Source organism: Artibeus jamaicensis, unplaced genomic scaffold (genome assembly GCF_021234435.1).
Source record: "Artibeus jamaicensis isolate MK-2021 breed Jamaican fruit bat unplaced genomic scaffold, CSHL_Jam_final contig_464, whole genome shotgun sequence".
Taxonomy (NCBI): Eukaryota; Metazoa; Chordata; class Mammalia; order Chiroptera; family Phyllostomidae; genus Artibeus; species Artibeus jamaicensis.
The window spans coordinates 14,765,034-14,789,652 of NW_026521842.1; the positions used below are offsets into that span (position 1 = coordinate 14,765,034).

Genomic DNA, 24,619 nt, shown 5'->3' on the forward strand with positions numbered 1-24,619 from the left:
GTTGGGGCCAATTTATACTTCTTAACCCCCGAACCTTTCCCCCCACTCTCTCCCTTCCCCATCCCAGCTGATAACCCTCCAAATGATTTCCATATCTGACTCTGTTCCTGTTCTGCTTGTTTGCTTAGTTTGTTTTTTAGATTCAGTTATTGACAGTTGTGAATTTGTTTCCATTTTAATGGTTATAGTTTTGATCTTTTTCTTAAATAAGTCCCTTTAACATTTCATATAATAATGGCTTGGTGATGATGAATTCCTTGAGCTTCACCTTGTCTGGGAAGCATTTTATCTGCCCTTGCATTCTAACTGATAGCTTTGCCAGATAGAGTAATCTAGGTTGTAGGTCCTTGCTTTTCATCACTTTGAATACTTCTTGACAGTCCCTTCTAGCCTGCAAATTTTCTCTTGAAAAATCACCTGACAGTCTCATGGGAACCCCTTTGTAGGGAATTAATGGCTTTTCTCTTACTGCATTTAAGAGTTTCTCTTTCTCTTTAACCTTTGGCATTTTAATTATGATGTGAGCTGGTATGGACCTCTTTGGGTCCAACTTGCTCAGGACTCTTTGTTCTTCCTGGACTTGTATGTCTATTTCCTTCACTAAATCAGAGAAGTTTTCTTTCATTATTTTTTTCAAATAAGTTTTCAATTTCTTGCTCTTCTTCTTCTGCTTCTGGTATCCCTATGATTTGGATGTTGGCACATTTGGAGATGTCCCAGAGGCCCCTTATACTATTCTCATTTTTTTAATTCTTTTTTCTTCTTTCTGTTCTGATTGAATGCTTATTTCTTCCTTATGTTCCAAATTGTTGATTTGAATCTTGGCTTCATCCCCTCCACTGTTGGTTCTTGTAGATTTTTCTTTATTTCTCTTAATACAATCTTCATTTCTTCCTGGTTTTTTTTTATGGTATTAAAATATCCAGTGATTTCTTTGAGCATCCTGATAACCAGTATTTTGAACTATGCCTCTGATATGTTGCTTATATCCATTTCACTTTGTTCTTTTCCTACAATTTTGTTCTATTCTTTCATTTGGGCCATATTTTTCTTTTTTGTCTCCTCAGTTTGGCAGCTTCCTTGTTATTGTTTCTGTGTATCTGGTAGAGCTGCTTTGACTCCCTGTCTTAGTATCATGGCCTACTGTAGAAAAGGCACCTGTAAATTGTGTAGGGCGGAGACTTAGGTAATCACTAGGGCAAGGCAACCTACTTCACCACTTTGTGGCTCTGTGTTGAGGGGTTGGAGAGAGGGCATGGAGAGGGGACAATACTGCTGCCTAGCTTCTGGAGGTTTCCCCAGCATTCACCCTGTTTCCAGTCAGTTTATTTTCTCCCCATGTGCAACTGGGGCCCTTCCAGCTGTTGCCCTGGTACTGAATACCAGAGGGGGTGGGTCTGAATAAGTTCTAAGTCCCTGTGGGCCCTTTAAGAGGCATCTACTAAAAATCTGGTAGTTTCTTCCATTGCCCCAATCCCCACTGGTTTTTACAGCCAGAAGTTATAGGGATTGATCTTCCTGGCACTGGAACCCTAGGCTGTGTGGTCTGGCCTGGGACTGGGATCCCTCACTCCTGAGGTATCCCTCCTGGCTTTTATCCACCACACATGAATGTGGGACCACCCGTTCTCCTGCCTCTCTGTGTCACACTGCATCTTTGTGCCTCTCTGCCTCTCTCCATGTCTCTACCCCTCCTACCCATCTGGATGAAATGTGGCTTCATTAAATGCTTGGTTGCTGGCCCTGGCTGGTGTGGCTCAGTGGATTGAGTGCCAGCTTGGGAACCAAAAGATCACTGGTTTGATTCCCAGTCAGGGCACATGTCTGGATTTCAGGCCAGGTCCCCAGTAGGGGGCATGTGAGAGGCAACCACACACTGATATTTCTCTCCCTCTCTTTCTCCCTCACTTCCCCTCTCTCTAAAGATAAATAAAATCTTTAAAATATATAAATAAATAAATCCTTGGTTGTTGGACGAAATTCCATACAGCTCAATTTTCTGACAGTTCTCAGTGATATTTGTTTTGAGGTCTAGTCGTAATTTTTTCTGTAGTTGTGGGAGGAAGAAGAACATGTTTACCTATGCCTCCATCTTAATCAGAGGTCTTCCTGTTTGAATTCTTTTACAATTCTTTATAATATCTTTCAGTGCCTGAAACCATCTTAGTTACTTGTTTGCATGTTTGTTTTCTGTCTCCCCTACTACTAGATGTTTCTGTCTTGTTTGTCCTCATAGAAAATGCTCAATGAATATGTGATGCAAATCCCACACCAACATGATAAATCCAAAATGAAAGCATGGGCAAACTGTTTGAAACCTTCCAACCACTCCTCCAATTTCTCATGACCACAAATAATATTTCCATCACCTAGTCTAGTCTTTCATCACCTGGGTGCTTATTAAAATTACAAACTTTTAGGCCACACCTCCACAGAGTCATCAGTCTCTGCTTTTACACTCCTGCCTGCCTTGAGAAACAAATATTTTTTTAAAAAGGGTAAGAACAAAGTCTGTGTGACAGTCTGAGTAGTGCTTCTGTGCATCAAACTAGACACTAGACACTAGGATTATTGACTATACAGGAGAAACTGGAATGAACCTACCATAACTTTTCATGGGGAAAGTTCAAGTTCTTAGTTGCATTTGCTCTTCTCCTTCCCAGGGGTAGGGTGGAGTCACTGGGCTTAATAACTGCTACATATTAGAATCAAAGGCTCAAATAATTTAAGTGCTAGAAGTGACTTCAGATTGTACTTGTTTCCCTCTTATAACTTATATCCAAAATATCAATATATCACCTTCCATGAACTCTTCACTATTCAAAGCATTTTCTGTAGACCAGCAACACCAGCCTTACCTCGAAGCTTGTTGGGAAATGCAAGATTTCAGACCCCATTCCAGAGCTATGGAATCAGAATTTGCAATTTCACATGACCCCCAGGTGATGTGTACAGTTTAAGAAACACCACAGCAATTTCTGGACATACTGAACCAGTGTCTACTATTGCCAAAAACATGTTATCTACCGTTAGCGCTTACCTGCCAAAATGGACCAAGAGAATGAGGAGAAATGATGAATGAACCGTTTTCCCAAATGGCCATTGTAGAATTCGTGGACCTGTGTGTTAGGGAAAAGAGGTTCAAAGGATGACACTTGAAAGTAGTTCCAAAGTTTTGAATATGGTTTGGTTTTTAGATAACATGAAGACATTTTAAATTTTGCTAGGTATTATGGTAGTGTTGTAGAAAAATGAAGGCAGGAAGGAAGGAAAGAACAGAGAGAGGAAGAAAGACAGAAAAGTTCCTATCTGTTAATGTTGTATCATATTAAAGTATTTATGGGTGAATTCATATGCTATATTGGATTTGCTTTAAAATGCACCAGAGAAAAAAGTGAGGGAATACAAGAAATTGGTGAAATGGTGATAATTTCTGGAAATGAGTGAATACACTGAGATTATTATATACTCTCCCTACTTTTGTATATATTTGAAAGTTTTATAATAAAAACAAAAAAATTTTTAAAGTAGTCTCAAGACTGATAGCTACCAGCCTTACCAAGAGGCACTTGTGGTGGGAAAATATAGTCAGAAATATTATTGTGTATCTGCCCCAAAGTGAAGGCTGAATGGAAACAGGCAAGAAATAAGGTTTATGGTCCAGACCCCTTCGGTACATTCCTTCACTCAATCCAGCACCTTAACTAAGTGACAGAATATAACATCATCAATTACGGGGTAAACTGGTATTGTATGTCCCCTGGTGGAGTGTATCAGGAAGAACACACATCGCTGCTGCTGAAAATGTTTAACTCAAACCTAATCATGAGTCAACGGCTGGGACATTCTATCAGACAATAGGCCTGAACTCTAAATTGTCACTATCATGAAAGGCAAAAAAAATTTTTTTTAAACAGGCATACTGCTTTAAATTAGAGATGACTTAAGAGATATGACATCTAAATGCAATGGATGGACTTTGATTGGAGCTAGATTCAAAAAAGAAAGGCTGGAAAAAAGCCATTAGAACAATTAGAAACTTTAAGAATGAACAGTGTGCTAGATATTTCTGAAAAAATATTAAATGTTTTGGGTGTAACTAAAAAAAGAGAACCAATCTTATGAGGTAAGTGGTAACCCCTTTTAGAGACTGGAAAACTGAGGTTCAGAGACAGGATGTCTTGCACAAGAGCCCATGGCAGTTAATGGCATTGCCAGATTGGGCCCATATCTCTCTGCCTCCAGAGCACGAGCTCTTGGCTGACGGATGCTTTTCCTCAGCAGCAGCCCCAGGAAGTAAGAGATAGGACTGTGGTCTACAGTGTGTCCCAGGGAATGGTAGTGGGTAAAGAGGCACCATTCACTGTTGTCACGGCACCAGCAGTCATTCAGTTATTTAAAATTAATTGTTGGGTGACAATGATAAGCAAAAGCAGGCATTCCCTGGACTCAGACTGCAGCCTAGTGAAGGAGACAGACATTACTCAAATGCTGGAACCATTGAAAGAAACGTATAGTAACAAAAAAAAAAATTAGAGCAATGATGGAAAGAAAGTTGACCAAAAGTGGAGGGTCAGAAGAAGACTTCCATGAGTTGTGCTCCGAAGAATGAATTGTTGTGGACTGCCTGCGTTTCAGGAATTGTAACTCTCTACCCCCTGTGGCTAAGGATGAGGGAGCGAACACCTCTGGAATGCAAGCCGCAGGAGACAAAGCTTGTCTCTGGTAGCAAATGCTGCCTCAGTTTCCTCCCTGCCCCCAAAGCATGGTTGGAAGTCCTTGACGGGTAAGACCTCTCAGAGAGGGGAAACCTAGGCCAGACTCGATCACTTGGGAGGCCTTCATGGAAGGACTGGGGGGCGGGTGCTGCAACAAAGAGCAATGGACTCTTGCTCTGAAGCTTTGAGATAGCCCAAGTCCCCATGTCCTCTGGGAAAAGCGCTTCCTGGCTCTAATCCCCTTAAGCCTGAATATCTGATGGAGAGGGGTGCAGCTCTTTGCCTTGCTAGAGCATGTCGCTGGGGGAACATCTGGCATCACAAAGAATTCCTGAAAAACCTGTGAAATCTGCTCTGCTAAGAGTGCTTTCATTCACATGTTAAGGGTCTGAGTAGGAAACCCTAAAACTCTGTTCCTGACAGACTCTGAGTCAGACTAAGCCCTCAGATTTCTTTCAAATGTTATCTACTGCTTGATCCTTGCCACCCTGTATTCCTGTGTATTACAACCTAATAAAAGTCCTTAGAGAAAGGGGCTCAAGGCCTTTGCCCCTGAGAAACTGGCCACTGCTCAAGGCCTTTTTCCTCTGGGAAACTGGCCACCTCTCCTCCCGAAGCAGATCAGATCATGTCTCAGTCATGTTTACTCTCATCCGTGGCACACGGGGTGACGTGCGAGGAAAGTCGCCCCCACAATGAATAGAAGTTAATGATATAGACAAAGGAAAGAGTAAGAGCAAGAAGCCTATGGCAAGAGGGGGAAGCCAGACCTTACAGCAGGAAAGGCCCAAGAGCTAGCAGGTATGTGGTAAGAAGTGAGACTGGAGGAAAGCAGGTAGCTCCAGACTATGGACCCTGAAGGCCATGCTGGAGAGTCTGTTCAATTCTTAAAGCAATGGAAAGTTATTAAGGGGGTTAAGCAAGTGACAAAATCAGACTTCATGTTAAAAAATAAAACAACACACCACCACTTTGGCTGCAACATTGAGAGGATGGCTAGACAGAATAGGTGTTGTTAGATCAGTTAAGAGACTGTGGCAGCCAGTGGTCACTTGAACTAGAGTGAGCAGTGGAGATGCAATGCCAGATCCAAGGTATATTTGGGAGGACTGGAAATGGGGAAATGCAGGAAAAGTAGAGGTTGAAGGTGATTCTTAGGTTTCTAGCTTATGCATGGATGGAGATGCCATTCCCTGAGAGAAGGGACACTGAAAGAAGGTCGGATTCAGGAAGATTTGAGCGAGCTTTTGGATATAAAGAATTGGTGGTACTTTTGAGATGTCCAGGTGAAGATGGGAGGAAGCAGTTGGAGATGCAAGTGTGAAGTTCAAGAGAGAAGTCTAGACTAGAGATGTACATGGGGAATCAACAACTTTTGATTACTGAGGTAGGAATAACATGGTTTCAGAAAGGGAGGATTTAGCCAATGGAAACCTCTGGGATTTGATGATTTATAAAGAGAAGGCAGGAGTTGATGCAGAAGTACTGGAAGGGAGAAGTGGAGGGGCTGAGTGAAGATCCTGAGGGACAAGTTGTGGGCTAGGGGAAAGCCTTCATGTCGCCCTCTGCCTCTAGATGCACCGCATTCCTGCCAGCAGTGGCATGGTCCTCACCAGTGCTGGAGGACAGCCCAGCTTCCTTCTCCACCTGGCAGGTTCTATCACTCACCCTCCAGGCAAGCCTCGGCCTGCGACCTGCACGTCTGCTGTCCCTGCTTCATGGGAAAGCACTCTAGTCCTGGGCTTCGCTCCTGGTGTTCCCCAAATTATACCATAATTAATTTATTAATTAACTTAGCTATTAAACAATCCCTTAGTGATGGGCAAAATTTATGGGCAAAAATTATGGTAACTATACCATGGAATACTATGTAGCAGGAGACAGACAGACAGAGAAATTTTTCTGTGTGCACATACGGAAAGCCCCCAAAAGCAAAGCACAGAACTGTGATTTCATGCTCTCTTTTGTACTGGGGGAAGAATTTAAACCTGGATTTTAATTTGTATATGCCTAGAGACACCATGGAATACATGAGACTAAACAGAGTAACCTCACAGGGGATAAGGCAGGTCAGATTGGGAAGATGAGGAACAAGGATGAAAGGAGAACTACTACTATATGACTTTACAAATTTATTTATTTATTTATTTATTTATTTTTAGAGAGAGGGGAAGAAAAAGGAGAAAGAGAGGGAGAGAAACATCAATGTGTGGTTGCCTCTCATGTGTCCTCTACTGGGGACCTGGCCTGCAACCCAGGCATGTGCCCTGACTGGGAATAGAACCAGTGACCCTTTGCTGCACAGGCCCGTGCTCAATCTACTGAGCTACACCAGCCAAGGCCTATATGACTTTTCATACTTAAAATTTTCTGATTTTTGTGAATGTATTACCTATTCAAAAAAACCAAATTTAAAAACTTGGAAAAATGATGTTTTCCAATGTAAATTTCATGAGTTACATATTTCATATTTTTAATGAAACTGATTTTACCTAGTTTACTATTTTTATCATTAATTTTAAGACAGTTATAGACTCACAAGAAGTTGTGAGAAATAATACACAGAGGTCCCAGTATGCCCTTTACCCAGCACCCCCCACCCCATAACTTTTTGCAAAGCTATAGTATGACATCACAACTAGAGCATTAACATTGGTACAGTCAAGATACAGACAACTTCTATCATAATTGTGCACTATTTTTTTAGTCCTGAGAATATGTGACCTAGTAAATGAAATAACACACTATACAAATCATTGCATCTAGTATAAATCCACCTTTTAAAAAAAATGTCCAAAAGAAAAATCCAGCACAGCCAAATGGGAATACTGGTTATCTCTGGGCATGAGGATTACTGGTGGTTTAACTTTTCCTTTTTCATTTTATAGTTGTTGTTGTTTTTTAGGTTAGAATCATGTATCATGCAATTAACCATTTAAAACTGTATGAATCAATGGCATTTAGTGCATTCACAATGTTGTACAACTACCTCTCTTTAGTTTCAAAACTTTTTCCTCACCCCATATCTATTAAAAAGCTTGATAACCTTAACTCCTCTCCCCCACCTCCCAACAACCTCTAAGCTACTTTCTGTCTCTATAAATTTACCTATTTTCTGGGTATTCTATACAGAAAGAATCATGCATTTCATTACAGAGCTCTGCCTTTTCAACTCAAGGCTTCTAAGGACACGCTGGTGCAGTATTTGTAAAAGGATTGTCAACACAGGGCTGAGGGCCCCGTGAGCCTGGAGACCATGCGCCAAGGATACAATTTACCTTATTTTTATTTTAAGTATAGAAATAGAGGAGGTTTGGGATTAGATTAATTTCCAGTACAGACTCTGCATGGTAGATGTTGTATAGAAAAATAAGGAAGCTAAGAAGCTGAAGTGGCTGCTAACAGTGTGAGTGAATACTGCACCATGGGTATATACTGGAAAGAAACAGTGCAAGGGAGTTAAAGAATTTAGTGGAAACATGTAGAGAGTTTAGAGGGCTCAATAAATATCAAGGGTCAAGGTGTAAATCTGTCTGAGTTGAAGGGTGAGCTTCAACTCAGAAGCTCATCCTTCAACTCAGGTGAGTAAGTGCAAGGTGTGGTGAGTAAATTAGTCACTAGGGTTTAAATTCCTAAAATAGTCGAATCTGAGATAATGATAAAGAACAAAGGTGTGGTTTGAGGAGTGGAAGACCAGATGGGGTAGGGTTTATATCTCCTTTGGGTTCGAGATTGGCAAGAGGCCTTGATTGATGTCAGTCAAAGGATGTTGATCAGGTCATCCACAGAAATACTAAAACTTCACACATGTCAAGGTCCTAAGTAAATAAAGAAGACTGCACTAAAAGAATGTGAAGTAATATATCCTACATTTTAAAGGGAGATAATTGGTGTATGACTAAGAGTAGATATTCTGATAGGACACCAAGGCAGAATCTAGACTATGCGAAAAAAAGCAAATTGAACCAGTTGTACTGCTGGCAGTATCTTCGGGGGAACAGCCAACTCACACTTAAGGCGACGAGGTGAAGGAACCATTCTAAAGAATTGGGGATGGCAGGGAATTGTCTCTGCCATGGAACACAGATTCCAGGAGGAAGTATGTAAGGAAAAAGCAATAGGTTGGAAGGAGCTATGCGAAGTATAGGGATTTTATAGCAATAGCACAAACTAGATAGCATGAACATGTTGGGCTTCAAAACAACTAGATATGCTGAACCACATCTAGCAAACAAATGGGCAGATTCAGAGATAAACTTGCAAGACAGTAAGGGAATCCCTCAAAGAGTACAAATAAAGAGGGGACTCAAAACCAGAACAATAAGAGTGTGCTTATGTTGCTGCTATCTCAGTAACCAAGGGATTCATCATGGGGTACAATGGGTGCAACAACCGGACCCACAGGGGGCATCCAGATTTGCAGATGCCATGCTACCCGATGAAACTTGTTTGAAAAGACACCCAAATTGTTTAAAATAAATAGGAGTCTGGATAAGATGTACTGGGAATTCAGTTATTTTCCCAGGGATTCGGTAATTCAAGCTTTAGAATACTTAAAGATATAGCCCCTCGTGGGTCGTAGTGTGCATGTGTGTGTGGAGCACAGCAGTGGATCCTGGCTGAGAAGGGTCCGAATACGCCAGGGACCATACTTTTGGAAGCTTACAACGGCTCCTGGGAAAGAATTTCTCCTTCCGTTTCACAAATCATCTAACTTGTTGGGCCTGGCCCAGAGCACCGAAAAAGGTTAACAATACCTTGGGATGATCTGTCGACTTCCGGGAAGTCTCCCGCTGTCTGTGGCCCAAGTAGGACACAAAAAGGGAAAGACTCACGCAACAGGGCGTGGGCCCAGATCACAGTCTGGAGAAGAAAATAAAACCCAAGCCCATTACTGAAAATAGTTGGCACCGGTTTAAACGAACTGACCACCACCTTGCTCTCAGGTTCACGCCTGCACCCAGAGTGGCGCCGAGTTGCTGCACGAGCACGCATGCGCCCCGAGCAGCATGGCGCCCGCACTCGCACCTGCGCCTGCGCAGCCGTGGGTTTTCTGCATCTCTCCGCAGGGCCGGGATGTTATTGCGCCCAACTGGGACTTTTGTAGCTGTTACCTAGTAGGCGGTGCTCCGCAAGGGAAGGGAAGGTGAGTTCATACCTGAGAGCCTTTATCCCCAACTGTTTTATACATTCTTTGTTTTATTCTAGGAACGTTCAGATGCTATCTCTCCTGCTATTTTAAAGTAGTCTCCCCAGGGAATTTTGATCTTGTTTGGAAGCAGCCCTTGCACAGGGATCCTTTTTCTTTTTTTAATCTAGAAACACCCAGGATGCGAAGGACGCCTCAGAAATGTCATTTCACCTTGGACCTCACTAGGGCACTGAATTCTAAAGTTGAATAATAGATACTTTGAAGAAAGGAAAGAAAAAAGGAAAACGACCCCCCACCCACCCACACACATTTACATACACATATAATCTCGAAGGATGAACCAGGAAATGCTAACTGTGATTACTTCACGGGAGAAGATACTGAGTGGCTGAGGATGGGCCTGAAGAGTGCATTGTTTGAAGTTTGACCAGTGCGAATGCAGTATTTTTAAATGTTTGAATGTTTGACTCTATCAAAATGTAGACATCAAGAAAATTCAGAAATTTAGCCCTGGCTGGTGTAGCTCAGTGGACTGAGCGGTGGCCTGCGAAGCAGACAATCACGGTTGGATTCCCAGTCAGGGCACATGCCAGGGTTGCAGGCAGGTTCCCTGCAGGCCAGTTCCCAGCAGGGGACGCACGAAAGGCAACCATACATTGATGTTTCTCTCCCTCTCTCCTTCCCTTCCCCTCTAAAGATAAATAAATAAAATCTTTAAAAAAAAAATTCAAATTTAAGAAGTCTGAGTAGGATGTAGTAATACGTGATAGCATATGGGCATTTGAAGGGAAAATGTCTTGTGTGAATACCACGTCTAACTGTTTATTTCTGGACAGAGATCTTTGGGGGTTGAGGAGGCAGTGGGGTACAGGAAAAGAGAAGCCAGGCATTTTCTGAAAATGATCAGCAGTGGCACCATACAGGAAATAAATCCCTATCATCTTGATCGTTGTATATTCCTTTTGGATTTGCTGAAGAAAATCGAAAGGTAAATTTTAGCATGAGCTCACTGAACAGGGACATTTGATGTTTATTTTTATAAAGGAAATTAAGTGGGTGTGACCGGCAGTCTTTAGACCTGAAGTTCCTCTTCCAGATAAGGAAAACTGCCCTTAGTGATGACTCTCCAGACTGACTACGGTGCATTTCTGCCCCAACCTGGCAAGATAACTTCAGATTTCCTCCTGTAAACTAAATGGTGAAGAAAAAAGTAGGCAACTGTGTCCAAGAGGAATTGCAGAAGAAAAGCTCACACTGAAGGAAGATCCTGGACACCTATGATTCCTTGGGTCAACTCAGCTGGTTCACCTTCATTCCCCAGTGGATCTAGACAAGTGTAGGAATTTGGGACCAGAGATTGGGGATCCAAAAAATTGAAAGTGTGAAATTTAAGGCCAGAAGTTAAGGGAAGCCAGAAGTTGAGCTCCCAAATAAAATATTGTAGGAATAGTGTCTCTTAAGTCACTCCAAATGTGACAGGATAGTAGAAAGCTAGGAAAATTCCTGGGCAAGTGGAATGGGGAAACCAAGACAAGAAAATTAAACAAGGCAAAATTGAGCAGTTTACAGCCATCTGGTGAATCATAACACCTTACCTCCCCTAACCAAGGACGTTTGAAAGCCAATGGTTCATACCTCTCCTCCCTAACCAGAGAATACATAGCTTAAATTTCTCTGGTCTGAGAAAATAGAGGACAGAGACCCAATTAATGTCATTTGTGCCAGCTAACCCAAGGACAAATGAAGTCAGGAGAACAAATAACAAAAACCCATTAAAAGACAGACCCAAGATAAAAGTTAAACAGCATAGCTGACCAAAGAATATTCCCAAACCCACCTATGTGCTCATTTTGAAATATCAGCATATTAATAATGCACTTGGAAAGTTGATGAATATTCTGCTGAAACCTTCCCCTAAGATTCTCACCCACAGAAAAAAGGTAAAAAACCCTCAGGACAAAGACTCTGGGCGGCCTGTTTCAGAGCATGCCCATGCCCCTTCCTGGGCACCAACTTTTTATTTCCTCCTAAACTCTAAGAGTCCCAAGGAGACTTGCAGCCAGGGGAGCAGTGGGCAGTGGTAGCTTAATCCTGGGCATACCCTCAATCCTGTCTCCAGAGGCTCCTTTTTCTCTCACTTCCCAGTGAGGTAAAAATAGCCCCACTTTGGCTCACTTTGTGTCTGTGACCTTCACTTCCCAGGGAGCTAACAGCAGTCCCACCTTGGCTCATTCCTTTCCTATGGCTCTTCTGGGGAGCCAAAGCAGAGCACCATCTAGGCTCCCTCCTGTTACTCCTTCCATCCTAAATCCTTCCTTTGTTTCCCTGTCCACAGCCTTAGTAAACATATTTTCAAAATCACCTGGGACTCTTGTGGTGAAATCTTTCCCACACGAACTCAAGAACTCACACACTACAAGCCAGCCTGAGGCAGACCAGCTCCAGGCCGGTTCCTGTCTGGTAACACAAATATCAGTACTTCTACAAAGAAATAAGGCATCAATCAGACTGAACAATCAGCAGCACCTGGGAATAGAAATTTCCCCACAGAAGAGAAAAAAACATCACAAGAGAGGAAAGCATACTTAGTAAACTTTATTTTTTAAAAAAATAAGAACAACAATAATTTATGCCTTTGGCAAAATAAAGGATCTTGTTAATATAAATGCTTCTTAGAAAACATATGAAAAGATAATATAATATATCAATATTAACATTACAGCCAAAATAATAATGATTCTATAATAATGACAAGTGAGGATATTTGTGCCCCTCACAGAGCAGTATTTCTGGAAGGTCCTTTTTTTTTTTTTTTAGTACAGATATGTCTTCATTTTAAGAAAGCCTGATACACACATATCTAAATTTAGAAAGCCAGTCAATCAAAGGATATTTACTTATATTACAAAATAATTCTTTATAAAAAGAAAACAACAGAAGTATTTCTATAAGGGATCCTTCAAATTAGCAAAGTTTCCTGATGTATTTAGAATATAATTAACCAAATACATGTGCCCCAACTTCTTTCATTACAACTATTGCATAAAGTGAGGTATACCTGAAGTTAGGCAGTAACAGAGTTGGGCTTCAGCTCTGACTAGAGAGAGTATGTTCTTATAGAATGAGGGGGAGAGGTTCTCTCATTTGTTTTTCTCATCCTGAGCTTTTAATTTTCTTGTTTCTGCTGCTTTCTGGTAAATACTGTTCACCTGATACTCTCATAAAAAAAAAAGGAGGAAGTCATCATAAAAGGAGGGCATATCAATCAATCAGTCACTCCAGTAGAGCAGAGAGTAAGACAAAAATCTGGGATTTAGAGTGTGTATACAGATATAGCTGGGGTAAAGCAGGGGCAATTTTGAGCCCTCAGTATGCTTTTGAGGCCCCTCTCCTAGTAGGGGCACCTGACTCGAGGAGCAGCAGGGCCCAGTCCAGTTCTACCTGCACGGGACACACTGAGGAGCATGGACTCAGGCCTATTTGTCGCACTCCTCCTGGCTCCCTTCCGCACAATGGTAGTGCTGCTCACAGAACTCCTGGATCCGGCTACAGGCTTCCAGCATCATCACTTCAGGTGCTGTAATTACCACTCGGAAGAAATTCGGGTACTCGAAGCACTGCAAAAATAAGAGCCTGTTATTCTCAGAGCAATTGAATCTAGTAATGAACCACGGCAAAAATGGTGAGGGCCCTCATCAGCAAGAAGCGGTGATGCCATTTACTCAGGGCTATCAATTCATTCAGTTTCCACCACTGGGATGCTAAGTCAGTAGCAGTTAATTCATCTTAAAAGGGACTTGTGGGACAAGGTTGATTTTCCCTCACCTAGAATGTTCCACCATATCTTTTCTTCCCGATATAGATGGGATAATGATGGAGAGAAGCAAATTTTAAGTAGAGGCTATGAGACACATCAGTTTGAATCTTATCAAATGGAGATACACTTCGTTGGGGGAGGAAAGGTCAGGCTAAAGATGAGCTCAGGGACAGCTCCTGAGGCTCTAGAAATTGTTGAGAAGGTCCTGAGAGAGATACAAGCACTCACCGTTGCTGGGAGGCAGTGGACAGACTGTTCAGCAACTAACCGCTCTGTGAATTCCACATCATTCTCAAATTCTGGGAAATGCTCCATTTCAATTTTAACCTATACCAATAACAGGGAGAGGCAAACTTATCAGGAAGAAGGAAAACAGGCCAACTCCTTAAGCTGTGAAATAAGGCAGGGACTGCTGTAAAAAATATCTTGGAACTCTACAACTGATAAGTAATTTGATAAGTAAGTTCTAGCACTTATGAGCTCATGGAATTTTCTACAATGAAGAGATAATATGTTTACATTGATATTTTCGTTTATTGAAGGGTTACTTCCTGTATGCTGATAAGTGAAAGCTGGAAATAGAACACCAGTGTTTCACCTAAAAGGTACTACTAGCCTCATGGCCAGGTAATTCTTGATTGTGTGGAACTATCCCACCCATTGCAAGATATTTAGCACGCCTGTCCCACACAATGCCAACAACATCCCCAGTCATCCTAAGTTCCTGTACATTCCCAAACACCCCTCGGGGACCAGTATCATTCCCAGTTGAGAACTACAGTGGTGTAGAGAGCCTCTTATTTATGTCCTATCTCTTCCCTGTGTGTACTTACAAAATAAGTATACCGAGGAATTAATTCATTTTAAGTAGTTTTTTGTTTGTTTGTTTGTTTGTTTGTTTTTTTAATTTAAACAGTGAGCATAGATTCTGTCAGTGGAACAATTCAGAATGAGGTAATTCCTGAAAGGACTGGCTCAGGAGCCTAGCTCTTTGTGAACCCTGAAGACTACTGGCTTTCCTTTGCCTAACCAGGAGTGGCTGCCACCACCACATTCTTACCATGAGGTACATGGCCCCCGAAGGGCGGACTGGCCGGAGTCCAGGAATGGCAGCCAAAGCCCCATAGCACAAGTCAGCATTGGACTATAAGAGGAGGAAGATTAAAAATTAGGTAAATGAAAAAACAAGTCATTAAAAGGTGAGCCCATATCAAAAGCAAGGAACCTAAGTTTGCCCTACTGGCATAAGGAGTCAACAAGAAAAAAACCTGCTACCTGAAGCTTTTGGCCAGGAGCAGAGTGACTTGCCAGAAGTTAGAAATGTATGGGTGGAGCCCTGGCTGGCATGGCTCAGTGGACTGAGCACTGGACTGTGAAGTAAAGGGTCGCTGGTTTGATTCCCACTCAGGGCACATGCCTGAGTTGTGGGCCAGTTTCCCAGTAAGGGGCATGCAAGAGGCAACCACACGTTGACGTTTCTCTCCCTCTCTTTCTCCCTCCCTTCCCCCTCTCTAAAAATAAATAAATAAAATCTTGAAGAAAAAAAAAGAAATGTATGTATGGGTGGATACCTGCACGGATGCCACCTTCTGAATTGGAAGCCCCATCGTGGAACACTGCTCCAGAAATGAGGACTATTATTCCGAATTCCATTGGTGGCGTTCACTGACCCCCAGAGTGAAAAGCCACAGGCTGCCCATACCTTGAGGAAGCTTAGAGTGTTGTGGTAGAACTCTTGAGGGGTGCGACGCAGGATGCTTTTCAAAGCTCCCTGGACAATGGTGCAGGGTCCCAGGATTCGCTGGCTCAGCTTTACCAGCCCATCTCGGATCTAAAAGGCCCCGAGTAAACACATTCTTTAGCCTTTCTTAAGCACGTTGGCTTTGTGATCATTCTTTCTATCAGTCTTTACATCTCTGTTCTGATTATTCTTTCTATCAGTTTTTATATTACTGGAGAAGTGATGGTGCCTACTGTCATTCTGAGATCAGACCACTTGCGTTAATAGCCTGTTATGCAGCTGCTGTGCGACCCTGGGAAAATATACAACTTCTCTGTGCCTCACTTTCCTCAACTGTAACATGGAGATAATACTATTACTGGCCTCAGAGGGTTGTTGGAAAATAAATTAAAATAATGTATATAAAGTATTAGCACACTGTACATCTGCAAACATTAGGTGTATTACTGCTTTTGTTTGCTTTTTAGTAGTCCAAAAATTGGAGGCAGATGGGACTTCTTGATAGAGCCAGGTACAGAAAAACTGAATTTGGAGAAGAAGTAGTACCATCTTTACCTAGTATCTTTCTAGGCACCCAAAATTACAGGGCTAGGAAGAAAGAGAAAAAAAAAGCCCTCCTCCCAACCACTGTGCACAAAAAGTAAATATATATCCCAAATGAGACATACCACATTGCTCTCACCTCATTGCCAAAAATGTCTCTTCGGTCATGAATGAGGATCCAGCCCAACCTCCAGCCAGGAACCAGCCAGCGCTTGGCCAACCCTCCACAGGACAGGATGGGGACATTGCTGCTGAGGTTGGCCAGAGGCTCAAATTTGGAGTCAGAAAACACCTGAGGAGGAGAAGAGCCTGTTGTAGTTGTCTTCTTGCTTCCTGTCCTCCAAATCTCATGCCTCCTACCCTTTTCCTTATATCACTAGGGCCAGGGCCTCGGGTTTGGGGGCTCATCCCTACACTGAAGCATGACTGGGATCCCGAGAGGCTTCAAAGGAAACTATCCAAAGACATTTAACCTGGTGTCTGGTCTGGATTAAGGGAAGCCTACAGTGAGGAAACTGACCCTAGCCCTGTAACATGGGCAACCCCTTGAAGCCAGTTCTAGAGAATGAATGACTGTTGGCGTTATAGATTTAAAAATATCCACATGAGTTCACAATTACCTGAAATTCAAGGGCCCAAATATGTTACAAAATTATTTGGATTTTAGAAAGGTTATATAGCACATATACCATATATTATAAGGTACCCCCAGAGGACTCTGGGATAGCACTCCTAATCAAGCATATTCATGATTCTACCCCTTCCCCTACACCTTTGTACAGGCCGTGAGAAAAATAGAAATCTACAAACATCTTTCTATCAGACAAGTCAGGTTTTGCCACCAAATGAGTTCCAAAAATCTTTGGATTTTCTTAACTTTCTGGATTTCAGATAACTGGCTAAGAAGTCATAAATCTATTCATTTGTGAAGAGGGCAGGTATATTGACTTGCTGTACTGAAATGATTAGGAGTCACTTCTAATCATTTAGAGGTGGCATGTTTTAGATGCCACCTCTAAAGTCCCCATGAAGTAATTTGGAGTTAAGATTATTGTAGTGAGAGGTCCTGTGCAAGACTCACCATGTCTCCATAGATCTCATCAGCTAAGATGGGGACACACTGCCTTGCAGCCACTGAAAATAAGAAAAACACGCAGAAATCATAATTAACGCGGATTGCCTTTGCACTTATTATTTACCTGGTCTTACTGTGTTTTGCATTTCATGTTTTTGTGTTTTGTTTTCCTGTTTAAGAACTGTAAGTTCTTATTATACTCTTCCAAGGTACAAGGTCTAAATTGGCTATTTAATGAAAGAGACATTTCAGATCCTCTCTTCCACAAGGTGGGGGTGGTGAAGCAGCAAGTCCGTGTCCTCTCTGTACCCCTCTTTCGGGCAAGTCCTACCGTTCCAATGGCACACTATTCACTAGAGACCCTCAAGGAGCTCCCCTACCTCCATCCTACACTTGGAACTTAGTGATAGACTCTTTCTTTTTCATTCCAAGAAATGGCTAATGGATTCCGTCCATCCCCACCTCCTCCCCTGTCAAGTGAAGTCTGCTGGACTCACCAGTCAGAATCTTCTGGAGATGACTTCTACTGAACACTGACCCACAGGGGTTCGATGGATTATTGACAATGAGACAGGCTGTCTTTTCATCAATCAGAGATTCCAATTGTTTCAGGTCAATTTCCCAAGACTTCTCTGGCTGGGGAGGAAGAAAGGGTGAGACTAAGATGATTCTGAAAAATTGGGGGAGAATACTCATTTAACTCAAAGGTGTAATGTAAATAATCAAATGTGTCTGTGGTCTCGACCACCCACATCCACATCTTTTTCTGCTAGGATAAGCTCATCTATTTTTAGGAAGTAGTAACTGAGCACTTGAGTCTAAAATTGAAAAGTCACTTACCAATAAATTGTAGAGTTTGACCTCGATCCCCATAGATTCAGCCAAAGTCCTATAGAGAGAGAAACCGGGTCTGGGAACCAGGATGTTCTGCCCTGGGCTGGCCAGCACTGCTAAACAAAGTTCAATGGCCTGACTGCAGCCACTTGTCAGAATGACATCCTGTGAAGAAAAGAAAACCGTTCATTTTGTTAATAGTTTCAACTGCAACAGCAGAAAGGAGATCATCAGTTGGGTGAGTGGGGAATAAAAATAGATTAGTTTTTTTAAAATTCTAAGTAAAATAGTAGGGACTGTACTAAGCCAAAAATGAAAGCTGGTAACATGCTTATCTATGTCCATTTCTAAAGGCTGTTGGCCACTTAAATAAACAAATCACCTCAAAAAGGATAGGTCAGCCGTGACTCAGTCAGCTTTCATTAGAGATCATCATGACTTTGGGGTTTTTTTGCCAGCTTATTGACTTTTGACCAGAGGTTTAAAGCCTGGCTCTTCTCTGAAACATGGATGAAGGGCACTTCTTATATTAAGGAATGTGGACCCCTCGCAGTAAATAATACAGGTGAGGATGGCATTGAAACTTGGCACTACCATCAGTTCAATATGTCACAATAGCTCAGTCTTCCTATTTGAGGGACCTTAAAATGAATGAGGAAAGCTACACATTTTTAAAAGATCCTTTTGGTAAAATATAAAATTTTAATTATTTGGTGTTTATGAATTATTGGTTTTCAATGATCTTTTGCAGAGAATCATAGTGACCTCTGAGTTCTTTGAGCCTCCTTGAGACAAACACCACATAAGTTGTATGCGACATCATTATCATACCATAATGACATTAATTATAATCACTGATTCATGTCCTCATTATATAAGAAGCCCTTGAATTGTTAGAAAGAAACTACCCTCAGCTCCTATTCCCCCTTGAAACCCTTATTCTTTGTGGAACAGAAACAACAAAAAGAATACAGTTTGCCCCATATTGCTTCAGAGCTGGTATCTTGTCTAAGGCTCACCTTAGCTTCCAGGGGTGCCTCGGGACAGTGGTAATAAGAAGCAATCTCCTCCCGACTAGACAGGTAACCTGGAAGAAAGGAGCAGAAGGAGGAAGCTGAAGTCTCCATCCCACAGCTGACGGCCATGCTACAAAGCCCCAGGGTGTCAGTTCCCTCTGCCTCTGCTCAGAGCACATTCTATTCAGTTTGGCTCCCAGCCACTGTAAAGACGGGAGATTCACTCCATATCTGAGAACTTTAAAATAAGCACAAATATATAAATAACAAGGAAGTGCTCCCCAAACTATAAAATACTCTTCGCTGTCTTGGTTACTCTAATTGTGTGTATGTTCTCCTTAAAAATACAAGATTTAGATTATTCCCAAATCCCTTCCAAAGACTGTATCTTTTTTGAAAACTTGTAATCATTGAGTGTGAGACATTGGGTCCATTTTCGGTTTTTCATATCATATCCCTATTAGTGTCTTGTATAATTTTTTCTTTTAAATCATGTTCTCATACATTATTTCCCAAATGTTGGTTTACAGGCTTGAAGTATAGACAGTTTCAGGCAAATGTTCATGTTTTTGCAAAACCGCCAAAAAGATTATACAAACCAGCACTTCTTTAATTACTAATAAGGAAGTGCATTTTCCAAGATATACTGTAGCTATTTGTGTTTTCTTTGGCACAAGTGTTCACATCCTTTGAATATTTAAGAGACTTGGTTTGGTTGTTCAGTTGAATCAATTCTCTAATGCTTTGGTTATAAAAGCCATTACAGATTTTTTTTAATTTTAATTAATTTTATTTAGTTATTTTTCAAGTACAGTTTTTTGTCTATTTCTCCCTCATTACAGATTTTTTATAACCTAATTTTCGGTCTTATTTCATTTCGATTTTGTTGTATGAAAGTTTCTAAAATGTAAATAATCAAACTAACACTCGTGTTCCTGAAATCTCTTGGAAGTGTTTGTAATTCTGTTTTAGCAAGAAGCTGAATTTTTGTTCTCTCTTAAGAATGTGTTTCCATGTGCACATGTACGCAGGAGAAAAACATGCAACACTGAAACAGAACCAAGGAATTAACTATTTTACCAAAATGTTTAGAGTAGAAACATTTCAGAGATGGACAGAGTTAAGCCTGAAAGGAGAATTTCTTTCTGGCAGAAACAACCTTCTATTCTTCAATAGGATAGTCCATTCTTTGTTGTTATTGTTGCTTACTCCTCTTTAATATGAAACTATTACAGTTTCACTGGGGGTGTGATCAGGGCCATAAGTAAAATAAGCATTGAATACACAGAGAAGGAGAAAGAAAGCCAAGCAGCTATTCGTACAGGGCAATAAGTAGATTTAGGACCCAGAGGGATCAGTAAACCAGCAGCAACGGCCAAATTCAAGGCCTTTGTTTGAGAATTAGCAGTGATAGGATAGGAGCATTATTTGAGAAACAAGTATGTGGCTGGGCCTGGAGGGGTGGTGCAGTATGTCAAAGAAAACCACAAACGAGTTGGACCTTGAAGCTTGTATTTAAGCATCCTGAGACCCCTTTCCTCAAATCCAAATGGCAATTTTATCTTAGCCTCTCTTTAGGAAAATCATCAGGAAAGTGAGGAGAATTGCTAGAAATTCATTCCTATTGGGAGAGCACTGAAGATTTGGAAGCCACCAGTTAGAGTCTTGGGGGAAGCTTACCGATGGAGGGGGCATAGCCGTTATACTTCCCCGAGTCCAGGGCATCTTTCATTGCTTGGGTAACTTCAGGGTCTGTAGGCAGGTTTCCAAACACTGTAGGGTCCCCTTTTCACAGGAGGAAAGAAATTGCCATCAAGAGGTTATTCTTTCACGCCCAGCACTCAGACTCACCCTCCGCTTCCATCTTCTCCCATCCATCATGGAGGGGTCTGAGGGGAACAGTGACCACCCCTCAATCGAGTGTCCCTAACTCACCAATTGACAGAGAAATCATGGTTTTGTCCGGGTTTGGCTTCACCTTCATGCTGTCCACAATGGCACGGATGGGATTGAAAGTGTTGTTGGCCATGGCCGAAGGTTTCACGGACCATCTGGCCTTCCTGCCCTTCCCTTTTCCTGGCAGAGAGTTCTTCCCACCGATGTTGACGTGCACGTTCAGGAGAGATGGCAGGCTGCCCTTCCTGTTCATCTGAATCACGTATGGGTCCATCACTAGCAAAGTCTGCAGGGGGGAAAGGAGGTCCCTGTGACACCAAGAACCTAGCACCATCCCGGGTGGCTATACTTGAACCTGAACATGGGTGATTTCACTGGCCATCTCCTGCTGAACATTTTTCTTTGTTTTGCCACTTTCTCATGAAAAGTAGCTTTGTTATGAATGAGTGGGGTTTTAAGACTTTTTTTCTGAGATAGAAAATAAAGGAAGAAGCCATTCTATAATGTTAGCACAGAGCATTCTGTTGAATACTAATTTATGGCAAGATTTGCTATGTGCAAACCCTAGTCCTGATAAAAGTTTAACCATGAAACTGAGGAAAAAGGACATGAAAACTATTAAACAATAAAAAAATGCATGTTTTCTCTTTCCCATGCAGTTCATGTCCAAAAAAAAGTCTCCCTAACCCTTCAACGGACTGTATTTTGCCTTCTGCAAACAGGACCAGGAAGAATCATTCCACATTGTCAGAAATTTAATGTTAATATTGTCATTAGTAAAAATAAAGCACTATCCTAAAAGCACCTTTCTTCCCTGTGGAAAAAAGAAATCGACACCACGAAGAAAAAAAACACACACCCCAATCACCACCACCAGATTAGCAGAGGCTCAATATTACCTTTCAAGTAAAGGAGAACCAAGCAGCCTCCAAGTAGCTGAAGCAGAAAGCTGTTTTAATTCTCTGACAAGTGATGATGAACTCGGATGCAATTCCTGACTTCTGAAATAGTTTCCCTAAATGGGCGTTAGGTCTGAAACGTTCGTGCTATTGGTTAGGCTGGGAACTGAACAGCCAACCCCCTTTTTTCCTCCCCTTTTCACTTTTTGTTACTTCTCGCCTCTAACCCTACTTCCACGCCCAAGAACCAAATCAGGAATTTGACCTCATCGAACATCTGGAATTCTCTGAGTTAACTCTTTCTGGGCACTTCGTGAGATGTTAGAAAAGACTGTCAAAGAGGCGTAGTTGTGATTACAAGTGATCATTTAAATTTTTTCTTACAAAATAACCTATTACAATGTTAACAATATAGACATGTGTGAAGTAAAAGTGAGGGTCCTTCCTTGCACTTAGCTATCTGTACTCTCCATTCTGACTCTAAGGGGTAAGCAGTGGCAATAACTGGGCCTTTTCTATCCATTCACCAAGATGGAGAGATGGTAGGTAAGTAGGTTGGTAGATGACAGATACACTGATATACAGGTTCACACAAATGTTCAAAACACAAATGGAATTATGCTCTGCAACTTGTTCCACAACATGTGTGTTTACTTCCTACCTCTCGGACTTCTTTCCCTGTCAGTCTATAAAGTTGTACTCCAGTCAGAACAAACTGTTCTGAAGTGAACTAAGGCCTGCTCAACAAATATCTTCAAAGTACAGGGTCCTCTAGGCAACCAAAACCTGTGCAACTTTATCCTTACACTGGAAATTTTCTTCCATTTACCTGCTTTGGGATTCTGGGAAGAATAATAAGGTGTCAGGTGAGAGATAAACAAAACAACATCGCAAAACAACATCGCTAAACAAGCACAGCAGAGATCTCAGCACTCCTGTGAGCCCATGAAAAATGCCACTCATTCAAAGGTTAAGAGAAACCTCAGTGACCCTGTCATTCAGATTCTATCTATTTATTTATTGGGAGATGAAGAGTCGTTACCTAAGCTCTTTCTTCTCCATCTACTTTTTGTTGATTTGGTGATTCGGTGATTCTCATGATTCGAGTCTCCTAAGGGGTGGAATAAATAACAGTTGGTTTTTCTGGACCTTCCATTCCTTAGTGCTTTGAAGATCTTATCTCATGCATTCTCTCCCCTACTCCAGTGAAGCAAGCCTTTACCTCCTTGTTTTACGGGTAGGGCAGCAGAAGCACCAGGCAAGGGCAGGAAGCAAGGCAAAGAGAATTCACGTTCTGAAGCTGGGGCCCTGATCCCCAAGCTAGACAACCAGGGTGGCTCTGTTTCAAAAGGTGAACATGTAACCCTGTCTCTACAACACCCAAAGATACAGAAAAGGAAAGTGTTGAGTCAACTCTGCTCTTGCCACCCTATGGCAAATGGCAAAGGGCTTGTGGTTTTGTTTTTGTAAATGCAGTTAAATACAGTATAGACAGAAGCTACTTCACAGGCTGGACAAGGCTGCCCTTGGTGTAGTAGCCAATGGAGTGCGAACATGGTGTTATTTCCAAAGCACAAAGACTTTGTCCACAGAGAAGACCACTCTTTTCCAAATGGTTTTGTTTCAATGCCCTCCATTAGAAATATAATACATATGCACTGGAGAGGTCAGAAAGAAAAAAAAAGCGTTTATAACCCCACCACAACTCTTAGCACGTAGTCTTATTTTTCCACCATAAAGTCGGGATCTTGTTCTATACACACGTTTTTCAAAGTGAGCTAAAATTCACACAAACATATATTCACCATTTTAGACATTCCAAAGTGGAAGACTCAGTGCTTTGTGATACACCCACGACGCTGTGCAGCCATCGCTGCCTCCTCGTTTTCAAACGTTTCCATCGCAAAGCCTCTCCCCACTTCCTCCTCCTGCCCCTGGCAACCACCGATCTACTCTCTGTCTCTATGGATTTGCCTGTTCCTGACATTTCGTATAAATGGACTCATACCATATGTGGTATTTTGTGTCTGACTTCTGTCACTAAGCAAATGCATTCAAGGTCCATCCACGCTGTGTTTGAATCAGCACCCCTTCCTTTTTATGGCTGATTAACACCCACTGCAGGGCTGTACCATGTTTGTTCATCCATTCACCAGCTGGTGGACACCAGCTTGTTTACACTTTTGGTACTATGAAGTATGCTACTATTAACATTTGTGTACAAGTTCTTCTGTGAACATATATCGATTTCATTTTGCTGGGATAGCTTTTGCTTTGTGAATTTTAAAATTGTAGCATGGATATTTTCCCATGTGATGAAAAACATTCCATCATAAAGTATTGAAATTCATTAAATAATTTTCCTATTGTTGGACATGATGTGGAGTCTAACTTCTTTAAAAACTGATTTTAGAACAGAGAAGGGAGGGAGAGGGGGAGAGACATGAATGTGAGAGACAACCTAGGCATGGGCCCGTGGGAATGGAACCCATGACCTTTTGGTGTCTGGGGCAATGTTCCAGCCAGTGGAGCACCCAGCGGGCCCGGGGCCCGGTTTTCATAATTGTGAGTAATGCTGCATCCGTGTCAGTTCATATATTTATTATTTCCTGAAGGTAAATTTTTCTATACCTTGATTTACTGCATTGAATAAACATTTTACTTTTAGTTTTTTAGTAATTAAAGTGTAATATATCCTCAGATAATAAATTCAAATATAGATGTTTATAAACTAAACCCTGACGCCTTCTTTCCCTACAACCCCACTCCAGAGATAGGCACACCAGCCATCTCTTGTATTATCTTTCCATGTGTCTATACAGTATATATAAAGCTGGTACATATATATATATATACATATATATTACATATAATACATTTGATCTATAGCTGCACTGTTCCCTATTACAGCCACTAGTCATAAGTGAC

At 41.7% G+C, this 24,619-nt stretch overlaps 1 protein-coding gene and 1 long non-coding RNA gene across 2 annotated transcripts in view; both read right to left on the reverse strand.

Moving 5' to 3' along the window:
- LOC128627656 (uncharacterized) overlaps positions 1 to 10,190 on the reverse strand; it is a 56,553-nt gene extending 46,363 nt beyond the window's left edge. The window contains exons 1-2 of the long non-coding RNA XR_008391904.1: positions 9,654 to 10,190; positions 3,041 to 3,119 (exon numbers count right to left, since the gene is read on the reverse strand). This is a non-coding gene — a long non-coding RNA (uncharacterized LOC128627656). The remainder of the gene's footprint in view (positions 1 to 3,040; positions 3,120 to 9,653) is intronic.
- A 2,260-nt stretch (positions 10,191 to 12,450) lies between these two features.
- On the reverse strand, positions 12,451 to 21,801 carry TAT (tyrosine aminotransferase). The gene is made up of 12 exons (XM_037164254.2): positions 21,692 to 21,801; positions 20,832 to 21,078; positions 20,577 to 20,681; positions 18,900 to 18,967; positions 17,887 to 18,045; positions 17,544 to 17,682; positions 17,053 to 17,105; positions 16,111 to 16,263; positions 15,390 to 15,518; positions 14,748 to 14,831; positions 13,916 to 14,014; positions 12,451 to 13,487 (listed from the first exon to the last, which is right to left on the reverse strand). The coding sequence occupies exons 2-12, from the start codon at positions 21,064 to 21,066 to the stop codon at positions 13,347 to 13,349; spliced, it is 1,365 nt and encodes a 454-aa protein (XP_037020149.2). The 5' UTR covers positions 21,067 to 21,078; positions 21,692 to 21,801; the 3' UTR covers positions 12,451 to 13,346.
- Between the last annotated feature and the right edge of the window lie 2,818 nt (positions 21,802 to 24,619).

Coding starts and splice junctions, on each gene's coding strand:
- TAT (XM_037164254.2), bottom strand. CDS start 21,066: ATGGACCCATACGTGATTCAGATGAACAGGAAGGGCAGCCTGCCATCT. Junction 18,968..20,576: donor CGGCTATGCCCCCTCCATCG/GTAAGCTTCCCC, acceptor CCTTTCTTCCAG/GTTACCTGTCTAGTCGGGAG. Junction 18,046..18,899: donor AGGCACCCCTGGAAGCTAAG/GTGAGCCTTAGA, acceptor TTTTCTTCACAG/GATGTCATTCTGACAAGTGG.